General features: G+C 35.4%; 1 protein-coding gene across 1 annotated transcript in view; it reads right to left on the bottom strand.

Moving 5' to 3' along the window:
- Window positions 1-23,050, bottom strand: part of LOC112966763 (G-protein coupled receptor 98-like) — a 75,166-nt gene that overhangs the window by 6,856 nt on the left and 45,260 nt on the right. The window contains exons 15-25 of the mRNA XM_026067189.1: window positions 15,936-16,062; window positions 15,664-15,849; window positions 13,585-13,765; window positions 12,921-13,084; window positions 12,140-12,263; window positions 11,494-11,760; window positions 8,771-8,897; window positions 7,060-7,277; window positions 5,169-5,912; window positions 2,867-3,240; window positions 838-1,014 (exon numbers count right to left, since the gene is read on the bottom strand). Of these exons, the coding sequence (XP_025922974.1) occupies window positions 838-1,014; window positions 2,867-3,240; window positions 5,169-5,912; window positions 7,060-7,277; window positions 8,771-8,897; window positions 11,494-11,760; window positions 12,140-12,263; window positions 12,921-13,084; window positions 13,585-13,765; window positions 15,664-15,849; window positions 15,936-16,062 (2,689 nt within the window). The remainder of the gene's footprint in view (window positions 1-837; window positions 1,015-2,866; window positions 3,241-5,168; window positions 5,913-7,059; window positions 7,278-8,770; window positions 8,898-11,493; window positions 11,761-12,139; window positions 12,264-12,920; window positions 13,085-13,584; window positions 13,766-15,663; window positions 15,850-15,935; window positions 16,063-23,050) is intronic.

The following is a 23,050-nucleotide window of genomic DNA, read 5'->3' as shown; positions in this document are numbered from 1 at the left end:
TGGTCAGACAAATATATAGAACAAAAAGCTTATGTAGTTAATTATATTCAGAGGCATGAGAATGAGTAGGTCACAAACATCAGTTTGGCTTCAGTGAGTTTCAGTCTCTACTGACTTCAGCAGAGTGATATATATATATATAAAACATATATATGATATATGAATCATGATTATGATATGAACAGCATATCATGATTATGATATGAACAGCAACAGAAAATCTACATGAACTTTCCATAATATTGTGGTCCCACCACACCACTTCTTCAAATGAATGTAAAACTTCCGTGCTATGTCAGCATGGGAATTCACAGAAACAGACTAAGCAAAAGGAGACAAAACATGGGCGACAGCAGGTGCATGACACCTGACTTCAGCAGTGCACATTACTGCTATCCATTCAATTGATGTGGAGATGTGTTTGAGTTAAGAAAATCAGATAAAAACCCAATCACTTTTCAATTTCAAAAGTGGCTGAATCCATTATTTCAGCCCAGGACTACCTATGCTTTACAATACATACATATATAAATCTAGTTTTTATTTTCTACATATAGACACATGATATATGGACACACAAATGTCTAATATATTATGTGCATTCAAACATACACACAGGCATGGTGACACCTGTATAGAGGTATACACATATCTATAAGCATCTAGCGTATCACTAGCTAGTTGTCAGGAATGCCAAGAAGTCCTGCAAAATTATAACAAAAGCCATGTGAAGTAAACACTCCCTGGTTATAAGGAACAGTCAAGTACCCTCAGAAGGTATTTTCCAGCATGTTTGCAAAGGACTAGATGAATAATTAATAGGAAGGTAGGGTTTACCTCTGATCTCTGCCAAGGAAGGAATGTGATAGTGCCACTGCTGTTAGAAAAATCGGTAACAGAGTAATTAATGCCAGTGGAATCAACCTGCGAGATAATGTAATTTATATACACATAGTCTAGGGCTCCCCTTGTACGCTCCACAACACAGGATATAGTGGAACCTTCGTCAGAAGCCTGGAAGAAAGCAAGAAATCTGACAGTAACACACATTTCAAGTAAATGAAGACAATAAATGCAAAGTATGGAATTCTCTAATGTCACATAAGTGTTCCGGTAAAAAATTGTTGTCATGTTACTTTCAGCACTTTCAGAGTGGTAGAACAATGAAACTGTCCTTGATGATGATGGTCAGGAATAGTCTTAGCGGAATTTGCAACAGCTTCTAGTATCTCCCTAAGGACTATTAAGAGAGCAAATAATATTACACAGCAGTTTGTTTTGGCCRCATTATCTTCTCCCCCAAAACTACGTTAGAGGTAGAATCAATACACTTGCAATGGACATGTCAAAAGCAACTGAAACTACGCTCTACATTAATGACAATTATTTTCATTTTCCTTAACGGTAATTTAAAAAGAAATTTGGATTCTCCCTTGCCTCAATCAGAAACGCTATGGAGAAAACTAGATGCATTAAAATGAAACTATTAAACTATCATTGTTCAGGAAAAACTGTGAAAAAGTTTTCTGTACTGCAGTCCTCTTCACAATTCTATGTCTTTGTAGAGAACATGCCGTGCATAGCAACAATTTCACATCTTTGGAACAAAGTATGTATTGGTACTGACCATATATTTTAGAAAGTAATGAATATAGAACTAAAATAGAAAATACTTTTTGCTGAAAAACATAATTTCCAAAAGGGTTAAAGCTACCTGCATGCATTAGATTATTTCAGAGCTGCTGTTTAACACAGTGTAGATACTACATTTGACTTTACCTCCCTAGTAGACAGATATGCACATAAACCAATTAAACTTGTGGTAAAAGAATGCAGTGTGTCTGCAACACTATTAAGAGCTCTAATAGATCCCTGGTGAAACAGATGTAAGGTAAGTGCAAAACAATTAACATGCCCTATTCATTTTTAATTGTGTTGCATGGTTGGTCGATGATCTGTGGCATCACACTGTATCAGTGGCACTTCAACCTGAAGGAATCTATTATCAGAGCATATGGTAGGCAGTTAAAAAGCAAACAGAACCAAATTGAAAGCTAATATCACTCAGGCAAAATGGTAATTTTCAAACACAACAGAAGTACTTTGATTAGAAAGAATGTAATTAAAAGGTCACAAGAATTCCCAAACTGAAAAATATGTTTGAATTTGTTTTCCAAAATAATCCAATTCCAATGGAAACAGGTATCATGTTTCTCCACCATACAATTTATAAAAAAGTAAATTATATTTTTTCAGTCCTGCCAATAGAGCAGAAAGTTAATAAACTGCATATAGAAAAGCGACAACGAAAGAAAAATTTCATCTATAAAAAATACAGCTAATACCAACCAAGTTCATACCTAACATATTCAATTTATCCTGTGGTTTATGACAGCAGTCTAATGTGAAAAAATACAACACGTTGTTAGTGCATTACTTTTTGTGAAGTTCTTCCATATACAGCATTTTACATAGAAAACTAAAAAATCTTTGTAATAATCCATTGTCCAAAAATGAGAATGAAATCATATATTTTCATTAATAACTCAGTCTCAGATGTGAAAGTAGTAAAAAAAAAATTCTTCTAGACAACTTATGCCTTAGTCTACAGTTTGAATTATATATTTGTATTTTAAAAATATATATATATAAGTAACTTAATGGAACTTTTTAAAATGATATAGTAGATGCCAGCACGACTGAGACAGTTTTAACAATAAATTACTTATTTCGAAATATTAGGAACATTTTGCTTAACCACAGAAAGTAACAATGTGAAATCAAGGTCTTGTGCAGCTCAGTCAGTCTTGCACAGAATTCACTGTGTCTGAAACTTCATCTACAGCTTTCCTTATGACTGTCTTACCTCAGGGATACATGCTCCAGTGAAACCAAACAAACCATTAGCATTATCACTTTTCTGTATTCTTAATCTTGCTGTCGTATTTTCTTGTGGAATTCGAGCCCCACCATGCACAGAAACCAGCTTGAGTATGAATAATTCTTCTCCTTCTTCTTCTTTGTCATCTCTTGCAGACACAATGAATGATTTATTGGTCTCTCCTTGCCGATACTCCAAATACCCAGAGACAGGGTGTACATCACTTTTTGCAGGAGTTGCATGAAGTTCATAGATCTCTGCTTGTGTCAACTTACGCTCATAAAGCCTTACATCCTGCATTAGTCCTGTGTATCTACTGCTCCCATTGATTCCTGCTCCAACTCTCAGTATTCCTGGACCTGAGAAGGAAATTATAATTTTTCTCATGTTATTGCATTTCCTCAAAGTAATAGAAGTTTGCAACTGAATAGCTATAGTTAAAATCAACAGGAATCATACTGATCTTGGAATGTGAAATCAGGCAGTTCATTGAGCCTAGTCTTTTAGTGTTACAGGTAGATCATCATAGGCTGAACAATTCCAGCTTAAACTGTTTAGGTTTTTCATCCCATTACTTCTATCAGCACATTGTCACCATTACTCATTTTTCTGAGACTTAGAAACCTCTCTCTTTCCAACATAGATCTACAGAGCACAACTGTAACTCCTCTTGGCCTTTGTTTTGCTAAACAACTCTCATTTTGTCTTTCTCTTCCAGGGTAGCTGATCCATTCTCATCACCATTAAATTAGGCCTTCTGGTCATCTGTTTCAGCTCTCACGCTTTGGGAACATACATCAAATTCCAATGCTTTTTACAACAGCATTAATATTTCTCCATCTTCAATGAACTACCCAATTMAACAAATCCTAGGGTCACAGCTGCCTTTGTCACAAACATACTAAGCTGGTAGCTCATAGTCACTCCTAGTAAGCTAATACATCTTTCCTCTCTTCAGTTGTTTCCCATTGTTTTTCAGAAACAATTGTGCTTTTCCAGTGCCCTGACATACATATGATACTGAGTAGCAGTTTTAGAGATGACCAACCACAGCAATTGGTAATAGCCCCAGGGCACAGGGAAGAGCGGTGAGAAAAACTGGGCCACTATGTTCATCACTGTGTTGTAGTAGGCATCATCCAATATTAAATGGAGAGAGAAGAAATCCTTACTTTACACTTGCAGTATCTCCATAGAGACATATGCCATCTCCACTAATACAGAAAAGTTACAATGACCCAGACATTTCCTTCTAGCAACAAAAGCATTACTGCATCTCACAGGTCTGTTTTAGAAACTGAGAGGGGAAAAAAAGTCCTTTCTCAGCTATAGTACTGCAAATCTAATGGAAATTATTAATTGCAGAAGCAATACCATGTTATAGAGGGCAAATTTATTTCTCAGATTTCAACCACCAGAAACTTACAAGCAGAAATAAAATACCACACTGTACAATTAATGAAGTCCTCTCTCTATCCTCTCTCTCTCTCTACACACATACAGGTGTATGTATTTAACATGACTATACCCATTTAATTCTCCTTCTTTGATTACAAAAGAGGAGCAATCAGCTTGTATTCAAGAATTTGGCAGTCATTAACTGCGTCTCCCTAACCAAGAAAATACGTGAAACTGACAGCAAGAGAAAGAAAGGAAAAAGGACAAAGACTATTTCCAAGGGGGGGGGGGGGGGGGGGGCAAGTGGAAGGGAGGGAAACTGCAAAGGAGAGTAAGTACAAGCATATTTCAACCACATACTATTTGACTTTATAAAGAAATTGTTATGGTACTTCTCTGATCACTGCTATGCTAGTTCAGAAAGAATGACTATAATGGTTATTTCTAACTAAAATCTATGAAGTTTGGCACAACTGCATATAGCCATTTAGATAAACTTAAGTACACATACTAACATTCCTTGGAACACAAGTAAACCTTTAGGCATAATTTTGATATATCATGTATACACACACTTAATAAAGCTACACTTTGCAAAAGTTCTATTGGTTACAAGATACTGGTTTACTTGTAATATAATACAGTTTTATTCTCAAATTGTTACAGTTCAAGCTCTGTTACAGTTTTGACTTTTTTGGAACTTCCAGAGCTATACTTACCATATGCTTTTTGAAAAACCTCAATGAAAATTTAATCCATTCTCTTCAACTAACTAATCAGATATAATAGTTTGTTTCAATACAATGCATTCACCTTTCAAGATGCTAGACTCTTCTTCATGTTTCAGAATTTTACATATAGAGAAAAATGACGAAGACTTTTAGCTCACCATCAGCAATTGCTTCTCCTTGAAGGCTCTTCATCCCTCCCAGAACTGGGTTTCCATCAATGTAAAATTCAATTATACTTTCATCCAGAGTGATCAGAAGGTGAAGCCAAGTATTTTCATCCAGGTATTTCATGATCACTGTTTTAACCATATATGTCATATTGGATCCTAATGCTGTATAATGAAGCATTACAGAAACGTGGGAATCATTTGTTTGGATTTTCACACCATAATATAAGATCCCATTATCATTATCCTTTTCAACTATATAACCATCAGTACTGGAGTTAGGAATTAACCACGCTGAAAACGTAAAGTTAGTTACTGCATTATTGCCGCTGTACAGGTACTCAGGACCAATAATCCCAAATGCATCCTCTTTTCCACTGAAATACAAAGCATCTGTTCCACTGTGATGGCGCCTCAAGTGGGGCTGTGATTGTACTGAACTTGGAAATGATCCAAGCAACAAGAAATCTACCATTGATGGCAGTCCAGCTTGGAATGCACTAGAAAGTATTTCCCAACCTAACCGGACAACTCCAAAGGTGCCTTGTTGTCTCCAGATGGTGAAGTTTGTAATACAGGAAAGATCATCTTCAGAAAGAACATCTTCCGCTATCTCTCTGTCCTGGCTCTCTGGATCTATAACAAAGACTCCAAAAGGGTCATCATTGAATGGGATCATCACAGTTACAGTAAGGCTGGTTTCAGATAAGTGACCACCAGGACCAGGAGACCCACCTATATAATGAAAATTAGAATAAAAGTTAATGACTTGTTTTAAAACAACACAATGTGAAAAAAGTTACTAAGTACTTCAAAATGCTTAATAAAATATGTTTCTAAGGAGGCTCAAAAATATTGTCTTAAGATCCTCTGAACTCTTAGAAAATGCCTTAATGTTAAAATAACATAATTTAACCGGATTATGTTTAACACACCACAATGGCATAATTTTAATAGAAAACAAAGACAGATGTTGCACATCAGCTACAAAACATACAGTTCTCTTTCACCTAAGACAAGATTATCTCCAATTTTTCTGAATTAGCCAACGAGATACGTTTATCATATGAAACAAAGGTAACCTACGGGGTCAAATTCAGTTCTCATTTCACCCCAAGATTTATACTAATATGTAATGACAAAATCTGGCCCATTGCCTCTGAAACACAAGTAAAAATACCTTGCAAATTTAGTAACTAATTGTGTATTAAAACTGCTCCCAAGTCCTGTCATTAGTCATCTACTTCTGCACAGCAGAATTCATGACATGAAGATAATGATGTGAGTGTAGACCACCATGTTCAAAGAACAAAGATGCTATTATAAGTAGCAAATCTTTTTTACAACTATATACATTTCAGTCACATGAAAGGTCCATTTCAGTCACATGAAAGGTCAACACACATTTTCACTTCCACCTGGGCACAGAAATCTTAAGTAGTACTCAATGGAATGCATCCAGGAGATTAGGAGCTCTGCTCAGTAGCAATTTGAAGTTGTATTTTAAGTAGCATGAAGTGGTAATTGTAAGTGTTCTACCTTCTCCAGAAAAAAACAAAAACAAAACTGACCTTCTTTATGGTAGGCATGCACAGCCTTTAATATCTTTATTTTCCCTTCCTCTAAAGACCTGCATTTTCAAAATCACCAAGAGGCATCCTTTATAGAGGTCAGACCAGCTTATATATCTAAGAATAGTAATCTGGGAACTGAGTTACTGTTTTCATATATCTAAATTAAAAGAAAAATAAAATCTAAAAAAGTATAGGATATCAAGACATAATTCAAGGAAAAGCTACTTCCAGGGTTGATTTCTTTTTATTGATCAAACATAATTCTTTTCTACCAGATATGAAGGAAAGGGTTATACGGAAGACATTACCTGAAGCATTCACCAACTTTAGAATATAAAATTCATTGAATTCAGGAATCCTATCCGAAATAGCATGAAGTGTTATTGGCTTTGATCCTTCACCATCAATGAAGCACACAGTTCCATAAGTTTCATAGAACTCTTCTCCTGGCTTCAGTGCTGAGTCATTTTCAAACAGCTGCCAGGTCAAAGAAACATTGCCAAAGTGTCCTCTATGTCTCACAACCCTGTTCAGTGATTTAGAAAGAGTGAACTTCATGGCAGGTATGCTTCAACATTCAATAGAAAGGGAAGACACGAAGGCAGTAATCTTCCTTACAGTGAAAATTAATATATAGTGTTCTAAATAAATACAAATAAATACTACCAGCCTGCTTTGAAGGCCTACAGTTTCACAGTATAATTCTACTCCCGTGTAGAGGACACATACCTTAAAAAGAAGTAATTTATGCAGAACTGTGCAAAGTAGTACTGTTAAGCTACTCATCAGTTTGCCTTGTGCTTCTATTATAGAAATAATGTATGTGAATGTACAGTAGTTCATCAGGTTAACATTAATTTTTAATGTAGTCAACTACCATTAGACATGGAAGGCAGTTGTCTACATTTAATCATAAATATTTCTCCCTTTGTCATCAATCCTCTTTAAACTCTTTCTTATATTGGTATTAAATTAGGGTTATGTTCTATATCTTGCAGAATCCATGGTTATTCCAGATTAAGAATGAAGTCAAGTAAAACAAGATTGTCTTTTTTGTTTAGCTGCCTGGTAACAGCTTCATGAACTTTCAAAAGGCACTACAAATAAAAAGTGAAGCATCTACTTATAGTGCCTTTATTAACTAAGTGTACTTTACATATAAGAATTTTGCTTTTGTCAGTTTACATGGTGAAATGAAATGCCATGCAAAGAGATCTAGTCAGGTAAAAGAATTAGTGCAGCTAAATTAGTGTAGGTTTTTCTTCTTTGACATTAACCAGGGCAGTCTAACCCAGATGTGTTGTACTTTGGCAGTAACTTGAATTACTTCCTATAAAACTCTGTGCTACCACAGGTATTTTCAGTGATTAGGTTATATGGTACTGTGACTTTTTTTTTTTTTTTTTTAAATACTAAATAGTAGTTAAAGTAGTGACAGTGTGGAAGAGACAGCTTCCTAGCAAACACATTTCATCAACAAGGATTGAGCAAGGTCCTCAAATGTTGGTGACCTTGGTATCCTGTGCTTCCATAATGCACCTGTATATAAATATATTTACTTCAAATCATCATTCTTCCCGCAAATAAAATGATAAAGGAGGGGAAAAGGCAAAAACAGCATAGCAAAAACAAATCTATAATATTTAAAAAAAACACTACAATGAATTAATATCCTCTTTTCTCAAAGATGAACAGAAATTATATAGTAATACTGGCTACTTTCAAGGAAAGTTTTCAAAGTAAAGTGCAAAAATCCATTTTTGAGTAGTTTTTTTTATTTCTCCATTAGTCTATTTATATTTTAACATGAGTTTCTGGATACATTTTAATTTGTACAGTCTGCTTAATATAACATTTGATGTCTTCAATATCTTTAAAAATCATTTAATCCAAAATTTAGTAAAAGTTATTTTTTCATAATGCATTTCTATGAATGCAAACTTGTATAAGATTAGATCAAAATATTACCCATGCTACAGTTCCAAAAAAATGCAGAGATATTATTTAAAACTTACTTACAAAAAAATGTTACTTTTGCCTTCTTCCACTGGCTTGTCTATAGGTTCCAAGGAGAAAATTCCATTAGGATCATCGTTTGCTTCAATAATAACTGTAGCCATTCCAGTCTCAAAGATTACAGTGTCTCCTAAAAAGAGGGTGATTATTTATATTAAAATTGGAAGCAGAAATGGAAGTAACTCTAAAACCAAGAGTGTTTTCTTCTCACACCAAGTATTGTTTATGCAAACAAATAAATGCACAGGTGTAAAATAATAATAAATGAAAACCAATATTTGAGATATTCAGTAACAGACAATTCAGAGTAAAAAATACATATTAAATACTATATCATCCAGAGAGCAAGACATAGGATTTGCAGCAAAAATATATATGAGATGAAGAGAGAGGGTGTGATTCTGATTTAATGAAAATAGCACTATTCTTTCATATAGTTCCTGGCTAGTAGAAATGGTTGTATGAGAGGGAAATATTTTGTGTTTGACCAATTGGTCAAGTCAAAAGAATAAGACATTTTCAGAGACCCCAGCCCTCCTTTAGATCTGGAGCAGAAACACTGCATTTACGCTAAATACAAGCTAAGAACAACATCTAAAAGTTTACTCATACCCGTATCACAGCATGTCTGAAAGGAAAAAAATATATGATGCCTGTGAAGTAGAGGTGAAGCTAGCAGGATCTCTGTGCACAGCTTAACACAGCAGGGATGTTAAGATTAACATCCTTCCTAGTTCTACAGATGTACATTGTTTCCACACCTGTCCCATTTTTCACTAAGTTTAAGAGTGTTAGACTAGCTTTTGTTCCAAATTAAACACACTGTTTTATGCTTTAACTTCACATACTTATATCTGTATTTTCCCTGAGGTTCAGAATTGCAGAACAGCTGAGGCAGGAAGAGACCTTTAGAGATCATCTAGGACAACAGTCCCAATGTAATTTTCTAAACCTGGAAAAGGACTGTACCAATCAAGACCAATATACGTAACAGATCATAGAAACAAAATCAGCTTTTTCCTTTCAGGAACTTGTATAGAAATACTTCGTATTCTTAGTGATTCCAGAAGAGCTGCATAACAATACAATCCTCCTTTCAGAGGCAAGGAAGACCATGATTAACCATTCTTGTAGGACCAGTGTGCCAGAAGAAAAGTGATCATATGTTCCCTACAAAATGGTAAGAGATACTAGCAGTAGACCCTGCAGAAAGTGAAGTGGAAAGAGATCACAGAAGAAAAAAATTATGGAGAAGAATGACTTTGTCTAATCCCTTACCTAAGTTTTACATAAAAGAATAAAATGGTGTTCTTTAAGAGACTTGGGCACCACATCGAACGCCAGTGGAGCTAGAGAAACGGACTAGCTGCTCAGTCTTCAGATAATTGCTTAAATTTTCCTGTCATCTTCTGGCTGCCTACTTCCAATCATTAATGGCAGGGTTCAGTTCAAGATCAACAGAGCGTTGTGAACAATTCATATACCAGCCACTAGGCATCTACTTCAGCATGACCTAAACCACTCTATAGCCTCCACTGACTGTAAGGATTAGATCACCATAGACTGTAATGAGAGCTAAGACATTTAACATGCTTGTAGATACCTAAATGAAGAAATCTAATGTTATGTTTCCTAATCTTGAACTGAGTCCCTGGTAGTTATTCCACCTTCCGAGTCTGTCACAAAGTCTAATGAAAGGTATAGTCTGATGGTTATTTGAGATTTTGCCTTTGTTTTATTAAGTTCAAGCTCTTCAAGTTAGTTATTCTTTTGATGGCTTATTCAAATTAGTTTTGCTTTGCATTGCAAAGACTTGCAATACATTCACAGCCTGTTATTACCACTCAGCTACAGAATCATAAATTACAGCTGAAGAGTGGTAAATCATTAAAACTTGCTAATAAAATTCAAATGACTCTCCCACTAAATCTTTAGTTTTTGAGATGGGGGTGCTTATTAACCAAGTAAGCACAGGGAAACTTAAGTATTTCTTATACTTCATTTATATTTTCTTATCAATATTACCCAACAGTCATGGTTTATTCCATGACACCTATTTCACAAATAGGAAGAAGTACACTGTACAGTTTTGCATCATTTTTTATTACGTGAGAACGCTAAAAAAATACATAAAGACAGCATTATTTCTAAGGTCCACTGGGTAACTTCTAATGCATGTTTCTGTTTAGATAAGGCCTTATAAAACTATAATGACAGGTTAAAGAATAAAAAAAGTATGCATTTCACTACTATAGAAAAAAAGCAGACACCAGTTTATATGTCCTTTCTGCAAAACAAGGCAGTTCCAAGTTTGTTATTATAAAAATCAGGTAGTTGCCCAGTATACCCTGGAGAACCAAAAAATCCAAAAGAACCCCTCCTTCCCGAAGACTGTTGCATTACTGAAATTCTTTAGACCTGTGTTTTTGTAGTCAAGTCAAAATCCCATCTAATTTGGAGCGTTTACATTTGAAAAGAGACTCTCACTCTAGTTATTTCTGCAGAAAAGGTCTCAGCAATATCTCCTGATTTTTGCTTCCAAGTAAACAATTCAAGATGMAAATTTAAACATGCTGTGTACAGTGTTTGTATAGAAATGTTGATGCAAATCTTATTCATTTAATACTTGTCAAAAATATATTACTTTATGATAAGGCCAAACAGATAAGAAATTGCAGCAAAACAAGGTGACAGTTACTACACCTGAATGAAATCATTACTTTTACCTGTAGAATTCAAAAGGATGATATAAAATGTTTCATCTGTTTCAGGGACATCATCATCATTAATATATACAGATAAGTTCTGCTCTCTTTCTCCAACATCAAACAAAAGGATGCTGCTTCTTCCACTGGGAACAAAGTCTCCCTCTTCAGCTACTGCATCTCCATTAAGAGTAATATACTGGACTGCAATAGCAATATCAGCAGATCCATTCCTTAGGACTGTAAAGTTTGCAACACTTCCTTCTTGAACCCTCACTGTCAGAGGTTCTGAAAACACACAAGCAACACATCTATCTAAGTTCAAGTCTGAGCTCCTTACATTTGACGCATTTGATTAATCTTCCTGGAGGATGCCTCAGTGAAACAGAAGGCATATTTGGTAAGGGTTATTGAAATATTTGCAGGTACAAGAGAATATTCATGTAGCTAGCCACCTAACCAATCTCGACATCAACAAAGGGAATCATAAAATGAACTAAGCGGAGGTTCTGAAGGAAACAAATACAAATTCAACACAACAAAAACACGGAAATTTTGTACTAGCTCCATTGGGATAAAGATTTCTCAGTGATCTGGCCTGTGATGATGTTTTGAGTAGTAAACATATTTTACCTGTAAAAAACAGTAAAAAACAGTAAAATCTAACCTGCAAAATAAATGGGGTCATCATTCCTTGCAATTTGTAAAATTGCACTCGTTATATTGCCCAGCCTGGCTCCACCAGTAGCATTGAATAAGCTGATGATGAATATTTCCATCTCTTCAGGTAGCTAAAAGAGAAAGCAATACAAAGTAAATTTCTTTCATGCAAATAGTGAAGAAATTAAAACGAACAGCTGACAGGGTTAACAAGCCAGAGATTTCGGAGTGATGGTTTTTATTCATTGATCCTTAAGTGTGTCAAGGGGGATGACAAATGATAGTTCATATAGCTATAAATAAATCATCATCAATCTAAAATCCTTGTAAATAATTTCCTTAATTTCCACGGTGGTACAGATGGCGCAAAAGTTATCTTGCAGCTTTCTGCTTCTGATACATGGAATTTATTTTTACAGCTTTATTTATTCATTATTAGCTATTCTCAGTCTTTATTATACCACTTAATATATAACAACATATAAGATTGAAGGTAAGATTTCAGCTATCAGGACATGAGTTGTGTTCAAATGAACTTTTCTATCTTTAAATTTAACTATATTATAATTATTTTCAGCTTCTAACTTTTTTGTTTAGAGGCATGCACAGCCTCTGAAATTGTTTTATGATTTAAGTAATCTCAATTATATCCACCTATTTTTATTTTCCCTACAAGTACTTATCAGCTTCTTCAGAAACAGACATTCATTCCTTCTCCTTAAATTTTATTGTTTTGGCACTTACTCTTTGTCCCATATTCCACATCAAAATGCCATAAAAATATTTACCTCATCTGGCAGTGAGTAAACAGTGATATTTTTTGAAAACTCCAGGTTATCAAAGAAAATAGTCCCTTGTTCTGGATAGATGTCATTGGTACATGCTGGATCAACAACCCAAGACACGCTAATGTTGCCATAGTTTCCTTTGTTTCTTACAACTCTGTAAGCTGCTACAAAATGCAAACATACACAGTCAACATGCATCCTCAGAACAACAGAAAACAAAAAGAGAAAAGTTAGCAAAGCTGAAACAAAGAAAAAAGAAAGAAAATAATAAGCAAATTCATTACTGGCAAAACCAATAATATGTGAGAGCATTACACGAAAGGATACCCATTATTAAATCCGTTCAAATTTGCCCATGACTGATATCATTTAAAAAAACAAAAAGCAGGTAGTCAGAAGGTTTACCTCTACTCTTAAAATCTAATTTGCAAAATCCTGTGCACTTTCAACTTTTGTAACTCCTATAGAAGTTGAGGACAACCAAATTTTGCACAAAACATTACTTCATATATTTAAGCCTTAACTGTACAATTACATAAATACTTTTCCAGTAGGACAGATACATAAGTCTAATTATTTAGAACCTAGAAATACTTAACTAAAAAGTTACATGCACTTTATGTTAAGAATGGATATAGCAGTAACTTTAACAAAAAAGAATTACCAGCATAGATGATTTCTCCTTTACTTTCCTTTATTGTTACTGTTAGTCCATCAGGCAGAAACTGAATTATACCATGCGGATCATCATTCTTCAGAATGGTTATACTGACCCTTGTGGCATTCCCCAGTTTGCCAGGCATTTCACTGTAGCCACTGAGTACCAAACAATAGACCTCATCCAGCTAGAAAAGGGAAACTTGGTCAGAATAAGAACACACACTCAAAGTTCACATCATAAAGAAAATGGATTGTAGTCCATAGGCACTAACCAGGCAGAAAGAGAAACAAATTTAAAGAAGAGGAAATCATATGCTTTCAGCATAACTTCTACATGCACAGTGCATTTGTACATTCCCATAAGACAAAAGACATTATTCAAACTTTCTGTCTTTGATAGCACAACCATTTGCTCCAAAAATCAAGCATTACTATAAGCAAAGACTTTTGATGCGTACTTACTTAACTTAGAATCACATCAATTCATTAATACAAATATATTTGTAATATTCCTCAAAAGATGTTAGTTCCCTAAGATTTATTAACATTTTTGATCACTTGCTTTGTAACAGAGAAAACAAAGATTTTAAAACCATTGACAGAATAATGATTTAGAAACAATGTATCAATTTGCTTTATTAATCTATGGGACTTTGTGCTTCATATATTTCCAGGAAATCTATCCCAGGTAATGCTTCAGGGAACATTAAAAAAAGGATTGAATCTACATATTTATAAGGCCACCACTGAGCTGAACTGGGGAGCACTGAGTGAAATTAGCAGCAGCTGGCTACTACTAAAAAAAAAAAAAAAAAAAAGTGGAAGTGGTTCTTCACACAAAATACAATTAAACAATGGAATTCTATACTACAGAATGTTACAGACGCTAAAAGTTATGGGGGTTTAAAACATAATTGTATCAATTCACAAAAGAAAAATCCACTGAGGATTAGTAAACACAAAGACACCGCCTCTTGTTCAGGACATTTTCTGGACTGCAGATCATTGGACCCTGGGAAGGCATTCTGAAGAAAAGGCATTATATACTTGTCTTGTTCATACACTTTTTTCTAACTATCTGCCTTTGGCCACTTTGGGAGAGAGTATTAGATAAATGGACCTTTTTCCTCTTTTAATCCTGACAACAATTCTGATGTTTTTAACTGAGAATCTCAGCCAGTATGATGCAGCTAGTCTCATAATACTCATGTAAAGCAGAGAAATACTTTTACCTCAACATAAAGACGAAGAACTAAAGGCTAGATCTAATAAAGAACTTGGTGCTTTAGTGTCCAACTTGTACTTGCTTAATTTATGTACCTGGCTTCTGTAGTGGAATTCAGACTCTTTTTACATCCCTTCCCTGCAGAGTGTGTAGAGAAAAGAAGCTTGAAGTTCTACAGCAGCCTATGACAATTTAAATTAGGGTTGCTGTGATCTCTTCATTTCCTGGTCAGAGGATCCTCCACCCATCCTTCAGTCCAGGACTGATGATCATCTGGTCTTATGACAAAATCATTAACCTGYCTAAAAAGTTTTCTGTAGTTTGCAAGGTTAGGTTTCTGACAGATCAGTTCTGTCTGCTTATGCAAAAGTGGCATGGGAATGTTTATGTAGAGGTGACAAAGAGCGTAAGATCATATCACCTATGATTTTTATTAGCTTATGCTGTGGTGGAACCACACCCTTGCCAACTTCCAGATGGATTCCAGAACAGCCAATACACAGAAAAGGGAACTGCCTACAGAGGAGCAGAAAGCTAACATTAAGGACAGAAATGTGCCCAAAATGCTGCATCTCTCTGGGATTAAAAAAAAAAAAAAAGTATAGAATTATTCAGGCAAACCTGAGAAGACCTGATTTATACTGATGACATGTATAATGCTTTCATGTAGTACATGACTATTTTATAGATCTTTTAATCATTCTTCCCCTATTTCTTTCTCACACATAATGAAAAAAAGCCTGGAAGTGTTACAGGAAAAACTGCTAATATTTACAGATGAATCCATCTATATTTTAAGAACTGTCAAACTAATACGCCTGTGAACACAATTTAAAGAGAGAAAGTATTAAATTTTACCTCTGGAATCCCATCCATCCTTGTCAGTAAAGTAATTATGATCTCTCTTTCACCAGGCTTGAACTCCAGAATTCCTGTGCTTCCATAAAACTCATTATTGTCTCTTGGCTCTACAGTGTAGCGTAGAAACTGTCTGACAAGACTTCCTCTAGAGCGAACAATCTGCAGTTCAACAGACTCCCCTTCCTGTTAAAAAGAAAACCAGCATTTTTCTAGCATTCTGCTAAACTATGTTGTCCATAATGATTAAGAGAAATTACTCAAATACTTACCTTGATACTGTAGGGACCTCTGGAAGAAGAAGAAAATTCAAACACTCCTCCTGGATCATCATTTTCCAAAATAATAATTTCACGACTAGTAAACCCAGATTTCAGTATTTGATTTTCTACACTGACCCTGAAAAAGGAAGGAAAGAGTTATTTTTGTGTGGCAATTTTGTTTTGCAATCAAATCCACAACTATGCAAAGGATATCAAAACAGTAATGAATCTGGTTAATAAATTATGAAAACCAATGACTACCTGCAAAGAATAAAATAAATTAAACAAGACAAAGCATCAGAATATTTTTTCCATTTGTAAGAATTTTGCTTCTGAAGTACCTTTGTTTTCTGCTTAGTTATTATAATTGGTGGCTCTGTTCTTTTAATCATACATGCACATAACACCCAGGAAAAGAAAGAGAATTGTGCAAGAGAAAAGTTAAAGATAAATTTACTATTAATTTGTACTTGGATCAAAGCATAAGGGATATTCCAAAAATCACTTAAATAATCTGATATTCCATTAATAATCACACATTTACAATCTTACTCTACTCTCTGAAGTTTACCATTGATGTAAACAGGCAGAGATTCACTCCTTAACATTATGGATTTTACCCTCACCTTTGCCTTAACCTCCATTCTGCATTATATAGAGAACACCTGTAGGATTTTACTCTGGCTCTAATAAGCCTTAAACCTACTCTGTGTAGTTGTATCAGACCCATTCCCTCTTCTTCCTACTTCCTGACAAACCCTCTATCTCAATGGCACAGACATTAAGTACATGTGACCAAATAGTGTTCCTCCTGGTGGAGCATTTCTCTCCCTTGGCTACTGCTAAACTCATCTTGACCTTACTCAGTGACAAAACCAGGCCATGTCTGATAACAGAAGAAAACCTTGCACATTTCTTACATTTACTTCCTCGGATGCAGTATTTTTCAATGACACTGTTTTAAGCTTCATATAACATTAAAAATGCCAGACAGAGTACTATTGTAGGATGCACTGAGAATGCACTTTCAGATTGACAGTTTGGATGTTGTTTATTACATGTTTTTTCATGTAATTTGATTCTTTTGCATCTCCCATGTACATCTCCTTATATTTTCAAAGAAATTTTGGTCTTGCATATTTGTGCATACTTTTCTGCCTCTACTGTACTACCACCTAGATTTCACCAAGCACTATTTTATGGAGAAAGAAATGTTTTATGTGATCTGTTGTGTCTAATATGTGAAATTAAGTCCAGAATTGTGTCCAGGAACATTCCATAAATAACTTAAAAAAAAAAAAGGAAAAAAGAACCCTCTTTTTATTCATCTGTCCTATAGTGAGGCCTACAAAACAGGATACAAGATAAAAAGCAGCAAATATCTATTCAATAGCGTAACTTGTCCATGTTTGTTGCATATTAAAAAAAATATATCAGTGTAAACAATAACATGATAACATAAAATATACGTAGGTTATTCAAAAAGTAAACAATTTTTCTCATTTTTGACCACAGAAAACTTCTTTTGTGTAACTCTAGTCAGTTCAATCATTTAGCCAAGGCAAAGTGTTTGTGGCAATTTAAAACAAATAATCCACTGTCGCATCAAATGCTCAAATATCAGATACTGAGCCATGCATTCATAACTTTTATCATTCACGGATCCAAGATAAAGAAATGCCTTCAAGCCGGAACCCCATGCCATCAAATGAAACACCAAAGGGGAAGCATGCATTGCCTAAGAGGAAAGAAGTGATAAAGACAGATTTTGTCCAAACCAACCACTTTTAAAAGAAAGTGTTGATTCACTGAAGACAAAACACAGTTCACTGCACTTACCCAAAGTACACGACAAACCTTTCTGTCTCTACCCTGTCAATACAGAAAGAAAAAAAGGGAATGGGGAAAAGAATGGAAGTGCAATTTGCCAAAATTTCAGTAATACTAATCTTAGAAAAGAATAATAATAAAGCAAAACTCTTTTTTGCTTTTCCAAAAGCTAATAATGTTCATTTTATGGGAACCCTACTTGCTTGACATTTTCCTGTTGACAAATACTAGCAAGAGGTTTGGCAGTTCCCATTTAGGGGAGATGACCCCATGACCAATTCAGCATGTAAAGATCCATTCAAGGCACTCCCTACCAAACCCTCCTCCAAGAGCTAGATTATTGCCAAGCTCTGTACATGCTCACAAATCACAGCAGCTGAGTAAATTTTATTTAATCACATTTGTAACTACTTAGCACCTCCAATTAAAAAAAAAAAGAAACCTGCATGCCCCCTATGATACATTGTTTCACAAATCCACCAAAGTAGTGACATAAATTGATAGACACAGTGGAAGTTGTAATAGATACATATCAAAAACCACTCTGGCAGGAAATCATATCAAAACTTATTTAGGACAAATTTTCAGTTAATTAGATTACCAAAGTAAAATACACAAAAGAGTATTTTCTAATCTTTTAATTGGTTCAGTTTTAGTCAAGCACTTAAAATTATCACATCTAGTCAGATGAACAGACAGCATTATTCTGCAATGGAAATAGGGCATTTTGGCTTTATTAATCTGAAATAGATACATTTGATATGAAGTTTGAATCTTATATCAAAATATCATAAACAAATAACCACAAGATTTAGAAAGTAAAATTCAGACTCAAATAATGTCAAAGGGAATACAGATTCTGATTCACTGTAGACAAGAATTCACTCAAAATTTTGAGAAAATAAAGTAAATACATTTGCAGACACAGTCTTTTAAATAGGGAATCTGAATTAGTGGAAATTTGTCATTGCTTTCTGGCGAGGCTAGATTTTAGATACTCTATATACTGACATTCTCCCTTCCTTCAGAAACATACACAAAAGTATTCCAAAAACAGCAATGCCTTAAATACAATAAAAAGATGAAAGAGAAAATTCCAGAGTTGGTAACACTAAGAGTTATACCACTGGGCTGTTTGTAATATAATTTACAACACAGAATATAAATAAATCATGATAAGTTTTCGAGATGTGTGTCCAAGCTTCAGTATTTAAGACACAATAATACATCAGAAACTGAAAGGTCACATGGGAAATATCCCTTTCAGCTTCACAGAGTTACACTGAATAAGTCCAAATATAACCAAGACAAAAAAACTCTGTTAAGATGAACTGAGGAGTACTGCTGGATTCTAATAGCGTCTTGTAATACATATGGGTAATAGCATAAAAATCCACAGAGGGCAACACAGATAAAACAGTCACAAGGTATCATGAGGTCTGCACCTCCAGGTGTTCTTTGAAATGACAGAGAATAGATTACTACTTTTAAAAACTCATAGTGATAGTTGCATGGGAAGCTAGGGAACTTTCAGTTTAGAAAGCGAGGGAACTAGTAAGATTCAGCCCATCATCTATTAAAGAAAACCACTGTTGAGGAGGTTTCTCCTTCCAAGTCCCATTTCTATCACTGCTCTGACTTAATAGATGTTTCAAAGAACTAATATATTAGCCTATGCAAAAATGGAATAGAAGCACCTAGGTTTAGATTTCCAACTCCAAGTAGCTTTTAAGTGAACAGCTGATGGCATACACAATAGAACKCTAAATATCTACAGTCTGAGCTGCTCGCATATAAATTCTCGCAACAGAGTATACATCCCTAGTAAAAGTAGACTAAAAAAAATCAGTAAGAAGCATGGTTAAGAAAAGAGAGAGAAACTAMATCAGGAAGGTACATTTGAAACATTCACTATTAAGTGTTCTCATAGATTTGCTTTTTTCTAGAAAAAAAAAATCCTGATTTTTTTCACTGTTTTGAACAATTACATGGTAATAATTTTACGTTATTCACACTACAGTGCCACAAATTTCTGTCCACTTAATAAAACGGTATTTCTTTTGGTTCAGCATAGCATTCACATACTTAAATTTAAGCCTATGCATATTGATAAGACATGGCTCAAACACCCAGTTAAAGCTTTCAGCACATCGTTTAGACTCTAATTGAGAACCAAAAATACCAGTCTACATCTGTTAGGGCCCTAAATGCACTAATATGCCTTAACTGCCCTGACCAGCCTCACCTGGGGCCTCTACCCCACCCCCTCTGCCCAGAGCCTCAGGGGTTCCTACACTGCAGGTGTGCCTACCTGCAGCTCTGCCACAGCCAGGCCTGTGTCTGGCCATGGGCCCTGCTGGTCTGGACCCTAACCCATGGGCTGACAGCCCAGCCTGGCCCTCGCAGGGCTGTCTCCRACCCTGGCTACCCTCACTGGCCTGATTCTGACTAATGTTCCCAGCTTGACCTTGGAGTCATCACCACAAGTTTGCCTGATGCCCGGGACTGGGGCTGCCCTCTCCTGTCCCTCCTGCCTGCCCTGCTCCCTCACTGGGGGAAGTGGGATGGGGCCTGGTTGGTGAGGTCCTGCCCTGCCAGCCCCCTCGCTCCTGGCGCAGGGGGCTGCTGGTCCATACTGTGCTCTGACAACGTTCAAGAATAGTGCACAAACAAGGTATTATCAGCAATGTGCATGTACCATCCTTTTATCATGGAAGTACCTACTTCCAAACTCCATATAACACATTGAACCAATTCAGTCCTATTTCAGTCCTTACGGTATGTGAAACCAGCCCTTTAGGTGCTCTTACAGAAGAACAAAAAAGGCAATTCAGAATGCCCACAATGGTTATCTATGGACATAAAGTTCCATATGATCACAGACTATAAACCCTAGCAGCTTTTCTGATGCAATTTCAGTGTTTAACTATGTTTTCTGTCAAAGATCAGGTATAGAAAAAGCAATTTCCATATGACAAATTTAATGCAAAATGACTGATTAGGGAAATTGTATCTTAAAAAGCTTTGAAAGACACTTTTTGAAAGACACATGAGAAACTGAATTGCAACTGTGAATCTGTATTACTATTCCTATTAAAACCATACTTCTTTAAAAACCTTTCTTTTCTATCACAGCATCTCAGAAAAGGTGAATTCAAATTGCCTGTGGAATGTTGCTCAGTTTGCTTCCTAGGTTTGTACTCAATGCTCACCCCATCTTTAATTTTTTCAGGATTATCTACTGATTTAATTAGTGGCAGGACCTAGATCTAAAGAACAGTATTAAAGTAGGATTTGCCACATTTTAAATTCTACAGTGCTTCTTACCAGAGGGAGCACCTCCATTTCAGGTTTAACCCATAATACATTTAATTTTGGAAGCTATTTTAATTTTTGTTATTCATAGCAGGAGATGTATGATGTCATATTTTGAAAAGTAGTAAAAACTACCAGTAGGTATCCAGTAGCACCTACTCCAACATTMTACTACTTTCAAGCAACTTTTTCCCTTTCAAAATAAAGTCTGATCAAATCCTTGAAGAGAAACTCAACCTTTTGCACTGAAAGAGATAACTGATATAACATCAAATATATTACTTAATAGTAAATTTGCTTTAGTAAGAGAGGTAAGTTTTGAAGCAGACACTAGCCACAGGACAAACAAATCACCAAGTTAGGAGAAAAAACAGGAACATTAGATGGTAAATTAGTGCTTCTTTGCATCCCAGTGCAGAGGGCGACCCACAACACATAAATCTCACTTGAGCCCTGAATTAAGGTGCTTGGACAGTATGCGGGGCTTTGAACGAGCCTTCTATGATTAGCTAAGGTTTTGCATTGAAGTAATCTCTTGTACACAGAGTGTTAAAAACTACCAGATATTTCACAATGAAATGGTCAAACTGTATCTTGTACTTGCAATTTTTAAAAATCACTTCATAACTCAGAGCCTCATCATTTTCTAAATATATTCATGGACAGATTTTCAGCCTGTGGAAATTTGTATCAGACCACAAAAGTCACTGGACCTAAACAAAAATTCATACTGCTTCAGTTTTGCTATATTACATATAGTAGATTAGGATTTAGCTCATAACGTGTGTGTGTGTGTGTGTGTGTACGTACATATGCATATGTATCTGTTCTGGTATCCTAAATCATATGAGTCATGACTCAGAAAACATAAGTGCATAAGGACTGTTTAGACAGTCATTTGTTTATTCACTATCAGTTTCACAAATTATAATGACTTTATCAGTATATTGCTTATTTAAGAGTCTCCCAGATCCCCAAGGTCTCATTCTCACCACATATGAGTGCAAACACAGGCTTACCCCAATCCCCCATGCCCTGGAGGTTCTACCCTTCCAGTCATGCCAATCACCAAATCAATAGCTGTGTAGCTGCGTTTTAACTGAAGGGATGACAACTGCCATTAAGAGGATGAATTGTGCAGGAGGAAAGAACAACAATCAGATTTTTTTAAACTGATTTCTATTTGTGCTTACCAGGTAAAATGAACAGCCCTAGTATGTATATATGCTTTCACAAAGCATACACACAATTTCCATGGCCTGTTTCACCTACATTCAGCAAGAAGACCAAGGCCTTTTCTTTGTCATACAGATTTCACTACAGACATCTGGCTTTATTTATGTTTGGTCTCAATTCAGGCCTATTCAGATATGGGCAGGCATTCAACCTGAAGCTGCTCCTAAAAAAAAAAAAAAATACGAAGAAGCTTCAGCAGGTACAAGATTGTCTTGCTTTTTTATTACCCATCTGTCTTCTTTGGAAGCATATTCTTCATGCTATACATTGGTCTCCATTTTGTGGACATAATTAGGAATTATTTTTAATTTCTATGGCCTATGGAGGGAGACCATAGAGCAAGAAAGGAAAATACTATTTACAATGCCTTGAAAATTTCTTTTATAGATATGGATACAATTAAAGCTCTTGTTTAAAATGTAAACTGCCTTAATAACATATATCTATATCTATATCTATATATCACATGTCTACACTTCCTTTAAAGTTCTCACATGCTCTATTTTCCTACAGACTGATGCTACAATTTATAGAACAGTACAAAAACATCCACAGCACAGTGCATCTTTGTTTTCATTCTAATTCACTACTACTGTGAGGTGCTGGCTGCCAGCCTTGGAAATTGAACTCTTTTGTTCATCCAGAGATTAGAAACTATGCAGAAAGCAATAGTGCAAGCTTACACACATAACCATGCCAGTATCCTTCAATCTTGATTTGAAGAGTCATCTCTAGCACTAAAA

This window comes from Apteryx rowi, unplaced genomic scaffold (genome assembly GCF_003343035.1).
Source record: "Apteryx rowi isolate R43461 unplaced genomic scaffold, aptRow1 scaffold_104, whole genome shotgun sequence".
Lineage (NCBI taxonomy): Eukaryota > Metazoa > Chordata > Aves > Apterygiformes > Apterygidae > Apteryx > Apteryx rowi.
The sequence above is the reverse complement of the archived record's forward strand: the minus strand, read 5'-3'. Positions and strand labels throughout refer to the sequence as shown.